At 37.0% G+C, this 12,619-nt stretch overlaps 1 protein-coding gene across 1 annotated transcript in view; it reads left to right on the forward strand.

Moving 5' to 3' along the window:
* Positions 1-796: 796 nt before the first annotated feature.
* Positions 797-12,619, forward strand: part of si:ch211-168d23.3 (BRD4-interacting chromatin-remodeling complex-associated protein) — a 28,344-nt gene continuing 16,521 nt past the window's right edge. The window contains exons 1-5 of the mRNA XM_039741189.1: positions 797-858; positions 1,640-1,685; positions 7,442-7,484; positions 7,802-7,867; positions 10,065-11,765. Of these exons, the coding sequence (XP_039597123.1) occupies positions 1,645-1,685; positions 7,442-7,484; positions 7,802-7,867; positions 10,065-11,765 (1,851 nt within the window). The 5' untranslated portion in view covers positions 797-858; positions 1,640-1,644. The remainder of the gene's footprint in view (positions 859-1,639; positions 1,686-7,441; positions 7,485-7,801; positions 7,868-10,064; positions 11,766-12,619) is intronic.

The raw sequence follows: 12,619 nt of genomic DNA on the forward strand, positions 1-12,619 counted from the left end.
TCTTGAACTGAATATCTGAAATGGGGTCTCCATTGTATTATTGAAATCTTAAGAATAAGGAAAAATGTGGCAAACACATCAAAGTAATTTGCATTACCACTACAGTATAAAAGTCAGTAAATTTACTGTTGATCAAGAAATAACCATATCTGAAAAGTGTTTGCTTACATTGCACAATATGAAATATGTTATATAACAAAAATAACATTACTTTTACATCCATTTTTTTCATGTGTGGTTCCATGAGATATCTTATGTTAACAGTCTATATGGTTCATGTCTTCCACACAAGCCTTCTAAAGTAGTAAGAATATATTTTAATTCAATAGATTTCTGAAATATCACCAAATTAATTTTAAAAGATATTAGGAACAAAGCTATTAATAAAATAAGAATGTAGAACAATCAAAATTGCAATGTGACATTTTGTTGGCCATGATGGTAGATTCTTCTGGAATCAGCTCAAGTTTCCCTCCAATTAAGCTGGAAATATGGTTTTCAGTCAGTCATTAAGTGTCTACAAACAGAACTCAGAAATGCTGAAACATGACAATAAATATGAATTTGAAGGAGCATAATATAAAAAAGCAACAGGAAAATTAGTACTGCTCTCATTTTTATACTCTTTGCATTTCTGTTTTGTTAAAAAAAATATATCCTTTCTTTTTTTATTTTCCTATTAGCACCAAACAGGTTGCCTCTCTGCTTTGATCATGTTGATGGGCCAGGAATCAGCAGACCTGGATCAGGAGGATTCCCAATTTTCAGCGTTACCTTAAAAGACCACAGCATTTCTCCAATGCGGCCTTTGAAGCAGCTCAGCCACTGTTCACTCAGTGGGGCCCAGGTCCTGATAAAGTAAGCTTTTGTTGCATCTACTGTATAAGGAGAAGTTGTTTTCAATATCTTTTTTTTTTAAGTTATGGTGCCCATCTATTTCTGATCATTTCACCTGCTGTTAATTTTAGTATTAATCCAATAATCAACCATACAAACTTGATGAACTTTATAGTCTACTACTGTTTGTTAAAATTGCTGATCATTTATATTGTGAGCACAGAAAGTTTGACTACGAGTGAAGCAGTGCCTAAAGAAAGGCGACTGGCAGCTCTCAAACCTGCTATCTTGTGGCCTACTAACCACTATTTCAGTCAGTAGATTACACTATTCTAAAATATTTGGTAATCTGAATTTTACTACGAATGGGGATTAAAGTTGTCTACATGAAGAGAGTGTCTAAGATGAAGGTCATGTAACCACATAACTTCTTAAGAAGTCACACAGAGGTTAAGACTTGGACTACTTTGATGTGCATCTAAAGAACAACATTGTGAAAACATAGAATTCCCTAATTGAAAACTGGGTTACATAAAGTTTGTTAAGGGTTTCACAGTGCTTATCAACCTGACATGTGTGTGGTTATATGTATAGATGTGTCCTATAAGGCACTAACACCCAAACCAGGTTTGGTTTTTTCCTTATGTGCAATGCTGCCAAAATTGTTATTGGCCTATCTGTCTCTGAACTGGATTAAGTTCATAATGAACAGATGCATAAGGTATGATACATTATACCTTTTGTTAAGCAGGGATTATTTTTCATTTTCCCCTCTGATAAATTTGCTTTTGTTCCATTTCAGCTGACATGGATGATGAAGATGGCACCTGCTTGCTTGATGTTTTATGGTGAGTGATGCTAATGCTTTCTCGTTAAAAAAAAATGTGCATGACAAAAAACAATGTAAAAGTGCGCAAACATCAACAACTTTATAAAAACCTTTCCACTTATGTAGGTGGGTTTTGATGTGCCTCATTAGTCACACTATTTATACAAACTCATGATTCTGATTTACCAATCCTTTGTTCAGTCAGTTGCCTGGCTTCTTCAGAGTATCTTTGTGAAATTTTATCTTATGATGCTGTGTCCTGTCTTTGAGATTGCATCTATAAATCCGTATTTCAAGGACACTATTCTTCTATATCAAAGCCACTTCAGTAGTCTCTCTACATAACTACTTTATCCTGATCAATGCACAACAGAAGTACTGACCTGGTGCTACGTGATAACATTAGCACACTGTGGCTGTGCACAGAAAGGCTTCAAGGTACAGGAATAGACAACTATCTGCAGTTAGGAAGTCAAAAGTTAAGAGGCCATAATGAAGCATTTAATGATTTATGTTTTCTTTCATCTTCAATCAGTAAACTAAATTAAATGTATGTTGAAAGTGGGCTCTATTTTGTTCAAAGCAGCTAATTAATTATAATCATGTGTTCATTTCCTATAATATTACACAAATTTCTCAAACATGTTTAATACAATACCAGGTAGGGATGCCAAACTTTGTCCAAGTACCATCATGAGAAAGGCAGGAATAAGGCCTGGAGAGACCATCAGAACACCTTATGACCCATTTATTTACACACCCACACTCCCACTCATGCTCAAATGAAGGCCAATTTAGTGTTACCAGTTAGTCTAACATGGTTATCTTTGGGGATGTGGGTGGAAAACCAGAGTACCCAGAGGAAAACCCACACAGACACAGGTATAAACTCCACCATTTCAATGACTGCATGCACATTTTAAGCCCAGGATTCTGGCTCCATAAAGCAGCACCATTAATCACTGTACGCTTCTGCCACACAATTTTTATTCACAGCTGAACTTACAAATTCCCCTTGTACAGCTTCTAATTTATTGTGGAAGTTCTACAGGTTGAAAGACAGGAAAATGTGGTACATGCAATTCTTATGTAGGACCGAGGGTTCCAGATGGAAACAATAATCTATTAAACTCACGTTTGCCATTGCATCATGTAGTGTTTACCTTTTACATATCACCTCTGAATTTTAACTACTCAGTCTGTTTCAATGCCTTTATAAATTCCAAATCTGTCTGGCCTAGCTTCTGGTGAGGTATACTGATGTGGTACTAGGTGGTGTAGATTGTGCTTCTGGCCTGTCTTACCTGCAGCTGTTGTCCCTTCTCCTTATGGCAGGCTGTGGGACGGGATATTTGGTACATGGCAGAATTGTAATGCTTTTTTACAGGCCATAAAATCTCCTATTAATTTGCTGATTATTGAAACAACAACAAACAATATTTGTTGCTTCACATACCAATATCACAGATCAAACAGATACTTTGTGCATGAAACTATACATACAGATCTTCTAGCCCATCTCTTATTTGATCAAATAATCATCTTCAAAAGAGATTTGATGATGAGCATTGTCTAACTAATCTGTCTAACATAAGCCCACCTGTGAATTTTTATTTGTTTTCTGAAACTACAGCTATTTTTATTCAGTTTAACATTTATCCCCTCATCTGCAAAGCCTCAATATTATTTGATTTATTCCTTGGTTATTCCTAAAATTATGTTTATTAAAAACAATGATCTATATTTTAAATGAATCATTATCCACAGATTAAGCAAACATGAACACACCGCATGCTCATGTTCATTTGTGTTCAACGCACAAAATCAATACTCTTTCTGTTGTGAAGCTGACAGTGTGTGTTTATTTTAATCATCTACCCACGAAAAAAAACATCTTTGGTACTTCTTTCTAAGGTTTGTGTGCTGTTAGAATGTGCCTGTCCCCGCTATACTCTCCTAGTACTTAAGTCATTTAAATCTTAGATATGTTTACACTAGTTGTAAACTTGCCACTGATGTAACACACTTCTTAGTATTTAAGTGTCAAACAGAATATTAATTTTACCACTCACATAAAGACAGAATACTTTACGGTAAACATTGCACTAACTAATTTCTGTAGTTGTTTATTATGAAATAAAATATCCAGTATTACAACTGTTGTATACTTAAACATTCATGTTAAGGTACTCTTTAAATAATGGGCAGAATAGGATAAGAGAACATAGAGCTGCTACTTCATTTTCAGAGCTCCAGAATTAGTCTAAATCGCAGGTTGATCATACTGTTCTACAATACTGTTTATACTTTGCAACATGTACACAGCCATAACCACGAGGGCAAAATTATTTCTCTCAAGGCTCAATACCCACCGGTTAAACATGGACTAGCAGGCTGCCTGCTCTTTGAAATCTATGATTTATTTGATCATACTGTAATAGTCTAAACTGAAAATCCTGAATAACACCTCCTCTTTGACAAACTAGAAGCTAATTCACATTTCATGTTCTTAAATTGGATGAATTTCCTGGATTTTTAGTCAGAGGCAATGTGAAACCAGCAGAGTGCGCACACGGTCCGATAATTGTTTTGTTTACCTTCAGCAATACTAAATCGGATGAATCTCACCAGTGACTGTGGATGAACAGCGCTATATCTTACAACTTCATACTATTCCCTTTCAGAGCATACAGATGTATTGTCCCATGCCTGGGCAGTAGTGGAAGACATAATTTTGTAGAGTTTGTATGGGGGAAGTCAATACTCTAATGAACCTAATTGCACCTAGCGTACAGTACACAGCGTACACAGTACAGTAATTATAGCATTCAATTAAGAATTTATTGAACTGTTTTATTGTAGTTCACAATTTATTTCAAAACATTTGCTTAGATAAAAAATATATTTTATTATTATTATTCTGTTATAAGCAACAAATACAAACTGCTTACACTATCAATGAAATGTTTAAAAACTGCACAAACCTATAACCCCAAAAAACGGTACTGGTGTGGAATTATTTTTGTGTTATTATTATTATTATTATTATAACATCAAGGTAAGTTGAATGCCTTACCTGAATAATCAATTTTTAAGTTAATTTTTGAAAGAATTAATTGAGTCAGCTGATCTAATTAATTTATTTTAAGTATTAATTGTACTGCAAGCCTTTATTCCAAGGTGTTTAGGAAACAGTCAATAGAACTGTATAATACACCCAAGTATGTCTGTTTTTGACAGATACTTGACACAACACTACTCCAAGTCCAAATCCTACATATAAACACTGGAAACAAAGCATAGAATTGCCTGTTCATATAAAAGAATGCATTGAACTGTAAAAGAAAACCAGAGACGTCTTCAGTAAAAAACTGCCTCATGTAAGATCATGCGCACATCATTCAAAAGACATCCTGAAGAAGAAGCAGTGGCATCTGATAAGTGAGTGCAGTAGTGTTTAGACCTCATAAATAATACCCATCCATCCATCCACCCATTATCCAACCCGCTATATCCTAACTACAGGGTCACAGGGGCCTGCTGGAGCCAATCCCAGCCAACACAGGGCACAAGGCAGGAAACAAACCCTGGGCAGGGTGCCAGCCCACCGCAATAAATAACATTTGGGGTATTTTTATTTGTAATTAGAGTTGCATTTGGAATAATTAACAAATGTAATCATCAATTAGTCTCCAAACCAACATTTTTTTATTTTTAGGATGTCATCTTTACACAAACTGATTCTGGTTCTGTGCAATAGATGAATGTTGATGTTGTAGTGCAGCATTTTATTTTTTACCCTTTAAATAATGCATGGAACATTTGAAGATAGCAACCACTCTGTATTTTGTTAAAATATAGGTGACTTTTGTGTATCACACACTGGACTAACAGAGGACAGGGTATAGCCAAGTAAAACATACATTTTATATGAATAAAATAAGCCATATTTAGAATTGCACATAGATTCTAAGTAACACAGTGTAATTCTTTCACCTTCCACTATTATAAACTCAGAAGAAGAGAAGCAGTTAGTCCTCAGGTTAAGATAAAGAATAATGTTTTCTGTGATCCTTCAGATATCACATGAGGAAATTTAAATTCAAAATTATTTAAAATGCCTACATATACAGTGTATTGATTACTGACTGATCACTATCTACATAATGCAAACTAAATATCTAGGCTAAAAATTAGTGAATATATGTGCATGAATAAGTATGCTGTTCTACGCATACTGTATCACAGTATAAGAGGGGGTTTTGGAGGAGTGACCGCATCTCCTTGGGGTGTACTCAGCTCCCCTTTTCACAAAGCGAGCGGCAGAGACATGAAGTGGCTGGCACATAGCGCAGGCCCATAGCGAGCGAACCCCCAAGTTCCAATATATTGTAAATCTATACACAGCTAAATCCATGCAAGTAGACAGTTATATATGCACACAGATGCTACTACTGTCACTTCAAAAGGAACTATAGAGCCACAATATCTATTATGGCATTTGTTCACTTTTTTCACCAGTGAAAGTAACCCCTGTCCTAACCTACTAAAGCTCAGACCATCCTTTTGCTTGTAACTAGGAAGTTCATGTTATGTTGAGCAGGCTTACAGTCTCACATGGCCATCATGCAGCTCTGCCAGTGCCCTGGCATCTTACTCCCAATTTGGGCATGTCTTACTTAAATGAAGAATATCCAGGTTGACAGGCACAATTCATTGGGATAATGATGATATCTGATAGTGGAGACATTTCAGGAAGAGTGTAGATGACTTGCTTAGCTTTTAAACATTTGGAAATTAAAATCATTAAAAGTTGTTTTAACAGCATTTTCTTTAAAGTTATGTTTGTTTTGGATTGTGTACTTTTCCTAGCTGCTTCACCAAGTGGGCATGTTTACAAGCTGTCATGATTCAGTGAGTGTCCCTTTGTGAGGCATGTAACAGTGCACTTTACTCTCTCATTTAATTAGTTTCCATTGCTTCTGAGATGCATTCTGCCACAGCACTGCAATGAACATGATATTAGCAAAATCTTGTTGTTAGATCTCTACCTAATATTGTATGCATTAACGTAGGTTGATTGGTTTTCTGTAATTAAAATTCTAATTTTGAGGTAACTTAGTTTATTTCAGTTAAAGACGACAGATGGTTTGAGGTAGGATAGGCCTACTCATTAATCAGTGTTGCATGTTGATTAGCACAAGCTGGTAAGAATTTCATTGTACTCTGCGCATAAGAAATTTGGCAGATCGGAGGAGACCATTCAGCCCATCAAGCTCATTTGTTCATCTAAGAGCTCAGCTATCCCAGTATCAGTCAGATACTTCTTAAAGGTTCTGCTTCACCTCCATGGCTCAGTGGTTTATTCCAGATTCTCACAACACTTTTTGTAAATAAGTTATTTAATGCCTCAGTCTTTAATACTCTTCCCCTTAATTTGCATTGGTGTCCTCGAGTACATGATTCAGCATGAAACTGGATCTACTTTATCAGTTCCTTTGAGGATATTGAATACCTGTATGTTAATGTTTGTCGTAGCGAAACCAGTGTCTTATAAAAATAACACATGTATTTTATGTAACCTAAAGCAGCGGAAGATTGATATATTTAACAAGGAACAGCTATTGCTTGACCTACATTTCAATTCTTTTTATTATTTCTAATTGTCACTTATCTAATAAACTGAAATGTTAAAACAATCTCATTCTTTTATAATGAACTACAAAGATATTTGATCTGGAATGAATAACCTCTGACATCTGCTTTTTGTTTTAGTGACCCTCAAGCCTTGAATGATTTTCTTCATGGAGCAAATGAGGTATGCAGTTCATGTTTTACTATTCATGCTGTAAGTAGGAGGTTGTAGCTGCTGAGTGCCATTTTGCACATCATGCCTCAGTAGCATGTGAAAATGAGAACTCCTAATGACATATACTGTATTAACTGTCGCTGACAAAGATGAGCTTCCTTTACACATGTGACTTTTCTCCTTTTGCAATTCATTGCTGTGTAATCAGCTCTTCAAAAGCCTAGTTTGAAGCCACAAAGCAAAGACATTGGGCACTGACACTTTTATATTCTGGTTTGATAAGCTATGAATGTACATACCTGATATACTTTTGTTTTCCTTAACAGCTGGAGACGGACGGCATACTTATTAACTCATCGGATGCTGAAACCACCCTATTTACAGCTCCTGCAGTGAGTATCATTTGTTTAACTTTTCTCACAAACAGAACTTTTGTCATCTTTGTTTTGTTTGAAATACACCACACCTGTTGGAACTGCAGAAGTCAGCCCTGATATTACTTTGGGAAAGTCAGTGAAGATGCTTATGCTGTGTCTATATGACTAAGGATCTCTGTAACAAAAATAAAGCTTTGCATAATATGCTGTTCACCTTGAAAGGTGTTAAATAAAATACAGGCGGTCTACAAATTTCACTACTGCACTGCACAGAGGATTTGTAATAAGGAAAGAAAGTATTGACATTTGCTTCAGTTCTGATGAGACTGATGCTGAAATTTGGCTTACATTGTTTGTAGAGAATATTGTTTGCGGTACTTTTATTTCAATCCAAGACACTTATTTTAATTTTGCAGTAGGGTTAGAGCTGTATAAATTTTTAAATGGCACATAGGCAAACCCATAAATAAACTGGTGACCAAATGTATGTGTTTTGTTCATTGTTAACTATTTCCAATGTATAAAAAATGTATACATTTACTGTAAAATACATGTAACATTTTACACAAAGGAAGTAGAAATATTAGATGTGGTTACACAAGGTAAAAAAAAAAGGTATTTTTCTTCATTCGTCTTTATCCTGGTAGCAGTCAGTGGCAACATGTAGCATGTTGGTAGGATGAGCAAATAAGAATTTCACTGTAGTATATACACATGACAATACTACTGCATATTCTAAAAAAATGCTTTAAGCAACTGAATGAAAATAACACCAGTACAGCACCTCTCTCCTTCGGTTTCTGACCTCTCCTTTTCTCTGCTTCAGAGGCTTTACTTAAATTGCTTAAAAGACTCCAAACAACCCAGCAGGTCAATAGTTATGCAAATAAGCAACACAATACATTTAGATTAAAATTAAGTGCTTGATGACAATACTGATACACTTATGATTTAGAGACAGGTTATTTGTTTCTCGGCCTTTAACTGTGACAAGTACATTACCGTGTTTTTCTATGATCAATAAATGCATTGATCTAATACACGAATATAGTTGTCCATGTGTTGCATTTGGTGCAACTCAAAATACACATTCAAAGATTTAAAAAAATTACAACAATATCAATGACATCAAAAATATCAGCAGTGGCAAACTCTCTATTTTGGTCATTTATGGCTATCATTTATTCCTAAAAAAAACAACTCTTTTTTATTTTATGATTAAGAAATTCAATCACTACTAATAACTAACTTTTACTTAATACAAACTCACAGGCTATTTTTAAAATGGTATGTTTATTTTGTATTATACTTTAAAAAAACACAGGCAAGATAATAACACAGTAGCAAGTATGTGTTTGTTAATTAATGTGAGTTTAAAAAAAGAGAACCTTTGTCAAGACTACAGGAAAAGAACAAGAGGGTAAAAATCATGGTCTGTGAAGGGGAGTCCTAACATTTTCTCATGCTTCTCTCGAGGAGCTTGGAAAAATAAAGGCTGAAATCCACTGCTCTAAGCCATTTATTAAAGATATTTGTTCATGTGTATGCTTCATTACCGAATGCACATCTGTCTTTCTTTTTAAAATAATATCAACAAATGTGCTAATGGAGAGCTATTTTGCAGGATATCAACTGTTCTGATAATATTTCAAATGCAGCAGTAAATTCTTAATTAGTCTTATCTTCAGTTGTGGCTAAAGCTACACCCATATCCCCAAGGTAATGAATCTATAGTGATTCATTCGTGAAAACTGTTTGGGAAGAGAAGCCTGCAAAAAACAAATTAAGAACACACAAAACCTTATTGAAAGTACATGATAATTACTATGGCTGATACAGGCTGCTGTGGGCTGGCGCCCTGCCCAGGGTTTGTTTCCTGCCGTGCGCCCTGTGTTGGCTGGGATTGGCTCCGGCAGACCCCCGTGACCCTGTGTTAGGATATAGCGGGTTGGATAATGGATGGATGGATGTCTGATGCAGGTGCTTCTAATTGGTTTACAAGGGCTGAGAAGACTAAACCGTTTATATCAGTAAATATTGTAAATTTTAAATGGAAATATGAGTGTTCTGTCAAAAATGTCACTATGTTAAACTGTTGGTACAGAACACAAAGCAAATTGATTTTACTAATTCTCGGACTTTTCCGCTTTCATTCCAATAAAATTGCATTCTGCTGAGTGGCTTCTCATCCCTATTACTTTATGTGTTTCAGAGCCCTGTGTCCATACTTACAGATGACCCTCCTGTGGAAAATCACCAGCCCACCAACTGTGTTGACCTCTCTTTCCTGGAGGAAGCACTTCTGGCCTCACCTCCACAGGATTCAAGCGAAGATGATGCCTGCATGGAGAAGGCCTGTGAGGAACAGGAGGACAAGCAGGAGAAAGAGGCATGTGATATCCTGCAGCAGAGTCTGCAAGAGGCTGACATTACGGAGCAGACTATGGCAGAAGAGGCAGGATTAGCAGCTGGGGCCGTTGACTCTCAGCCAGCAGATATTTTACCACTGTATGTGACCTCAGACAGTCAACATGCAGACCTGGGTACTCTACTACAGCCTCCTTCACATGCCTTACCGAAAGCACTGACTGTGCATCCAATGGTTTCAGGCCTTGGTGGGGTTCAATTGACAGGCCTGCAAAATGTACCTAAGGACACGCAAGCTGCAGTAGAGCCTCCTCAGCCTTCCTTGATGGCAGTTGGGCCAGGCTGTCCTTCTTTAATTGGAAAGCCAACACCGCCACAGCTCATGAGTCTCTTGCCAGGAACAGTGTTCCCTGCCCCAACCTCAGAGCAGCCGCTTGCTCTGAATCCTGCCCATGGTTCTAGTGTTCTGATCCAGAAGACTGTACCAAATGTTAGTGGCAGCTCCTTGTTTAGCAGTAGCCCAATAGCCCATGCCATTAGAGCAAACATGGGGTCAAGTCTTCTTGTCCCACGGGCTCCTCTGCCCATTCAGCCCAAGTTGCCTGTGAGCATTCAGCCCAGGTTGGTTCAAATTAGTCCTAAACCCATCAGCACCACAGTGAGCCCAAACCAGCAGCACAGGCATCCAGCAGGTGTGACGTTTGTTTCAGGAAATCCTCATCAGAACTTCCTGCTCTCAGCTGCTCATAATAACGTTGTTAAACAACAGTCTTCTCAGGGTCTTGCCAAACCCGTCAGCCTGCAGCTCCTAAACCAGACAAGCAGCATTGTTATCCAGCCTCAAGGCATTTTCCCAACACCAAACCAATTTATTCTTCCTGGGCATCTTGCCACGACTTCTTCACCTTCCATCTCTCAAGCACCTCCTGCTCGACCTTTCCTGCCTAACCAAAGCTCTAGTACTCAACCACTTCCAGTGGTAAGACATAGCACCTCTGGTCCGCTGGTGGATACTACCCAGCTTTTAGCTACACCCTCTGGTCAGCTGAATTTCGGTCAAGTTTTCACAACACCAAATGGACAATTTGCTGTTAGGCAGGGTGCAATCCTTTCTGGACCCTTCCAGTTTCAGACTAGTGCTCCTACGATCTTTCAAATGCCTACACAGCTGACCAGTAGCTTCTCTACTCAGTCATCTGGGCCACAAAATGGTAATACAGTACAGCCAACCCAGACCCTTCTGCCTGGAACAACTTCACTTGGTAACCAGATAACTGTACTTAATAGCTCTGGAGTTTTAGGCCCCACACTCAGCATACAGCCTGGCCCAGGAGCATCCATTCCAGACTTGGCCTCTGTTTCTATCATGAATGGTCAACCTGTAGTTCATGGTATTCAGTCAATGACATTCCCTGCTCAAAACCAGCCCTCAGCTCCACTGTTACCATCTGAAGGGTCTACAGGTTTTCAGCCATTAGCAACTGGGTGCCCAGCAAAAAGCAGCCAACCTGACTGTGATGGAAATGACTTACTTGAACAACAACAGGTAAGCTGCTCCACCCTCAGTCATATTTTGAAAATTTAATACGCAGTAGTTCTAAATGTTATTAACAAGTTGAATTCTTCCTAACATTAACAGAGCTCATAATTTCCCTTCACTTTAAAATGTTATTTTTCTGTGATGTTCTGTAGGGTTTAACGATGTAGAAATAATCTAATTGAATGTTTGGTAATTGAAGTCAGTATTTAAAAGTGGGTATTTGCAAAGATGTCAGTTGGCACTGAAATTAACATGAATTTAAATTCTGAGAGATGTTCTAAGTTTTTTTTGGACTCTTTGGAGTACCAGTTACCCAATACATATTATTTCAGGAAGATTCTGGTCGAAACCTATTAAAATATAAGGAATACTACTTAGTATCAGGTAAATTATCCACATTAAACTACCTCCAGGATTAATGTACATTTTAATGAAAAAAATAACCCCCACAATTTAGACTGTTGGTGGAGTCAGTCATTCAAAGGTGGACGTCACTCATACAGGGCCTTAGGGATGTATGTAGTATTTAGTATTCAGTACAAATACCTGTGAAATTTCACGATACTTGATATTTATTCGATACCACTGCAAAAACAGAAATCTAATTTAGTGGCTTTTTACCAAAAGTACCTCCATTATCCAATTTCAAGATTGCAAGATAATTCACAATATTTTCACATTGTAACAACATGATTTTAAAATCTGGTTTGTCAGAGAATCCCACTGTTAGGTTTCTAGCATTTGATATTGTAAGATTTATATTTGTAACATTAGCTAGTTAAAAATATTTACTGGTAAAATGTAATGGCTAGGTCAATGTTATTCAAATGTCAAATATCAGAAACTATTGGTGCTTTAAT

Source organism: Polypterus senegalus, chromosome 18 (assembly GCF_016835505.1).
Source record: "Polypterus senegalus isolate Bchr_013 chromosome 18, ASM1683550v1, whole genome shotgun sequence".
Classification (NCBI taxonomy): Eukaryota; Metazoa; Chordata; class Cladistia; order Polypteriformes; family Polypteridae; genus Polypterus; species Polypterus senegalus.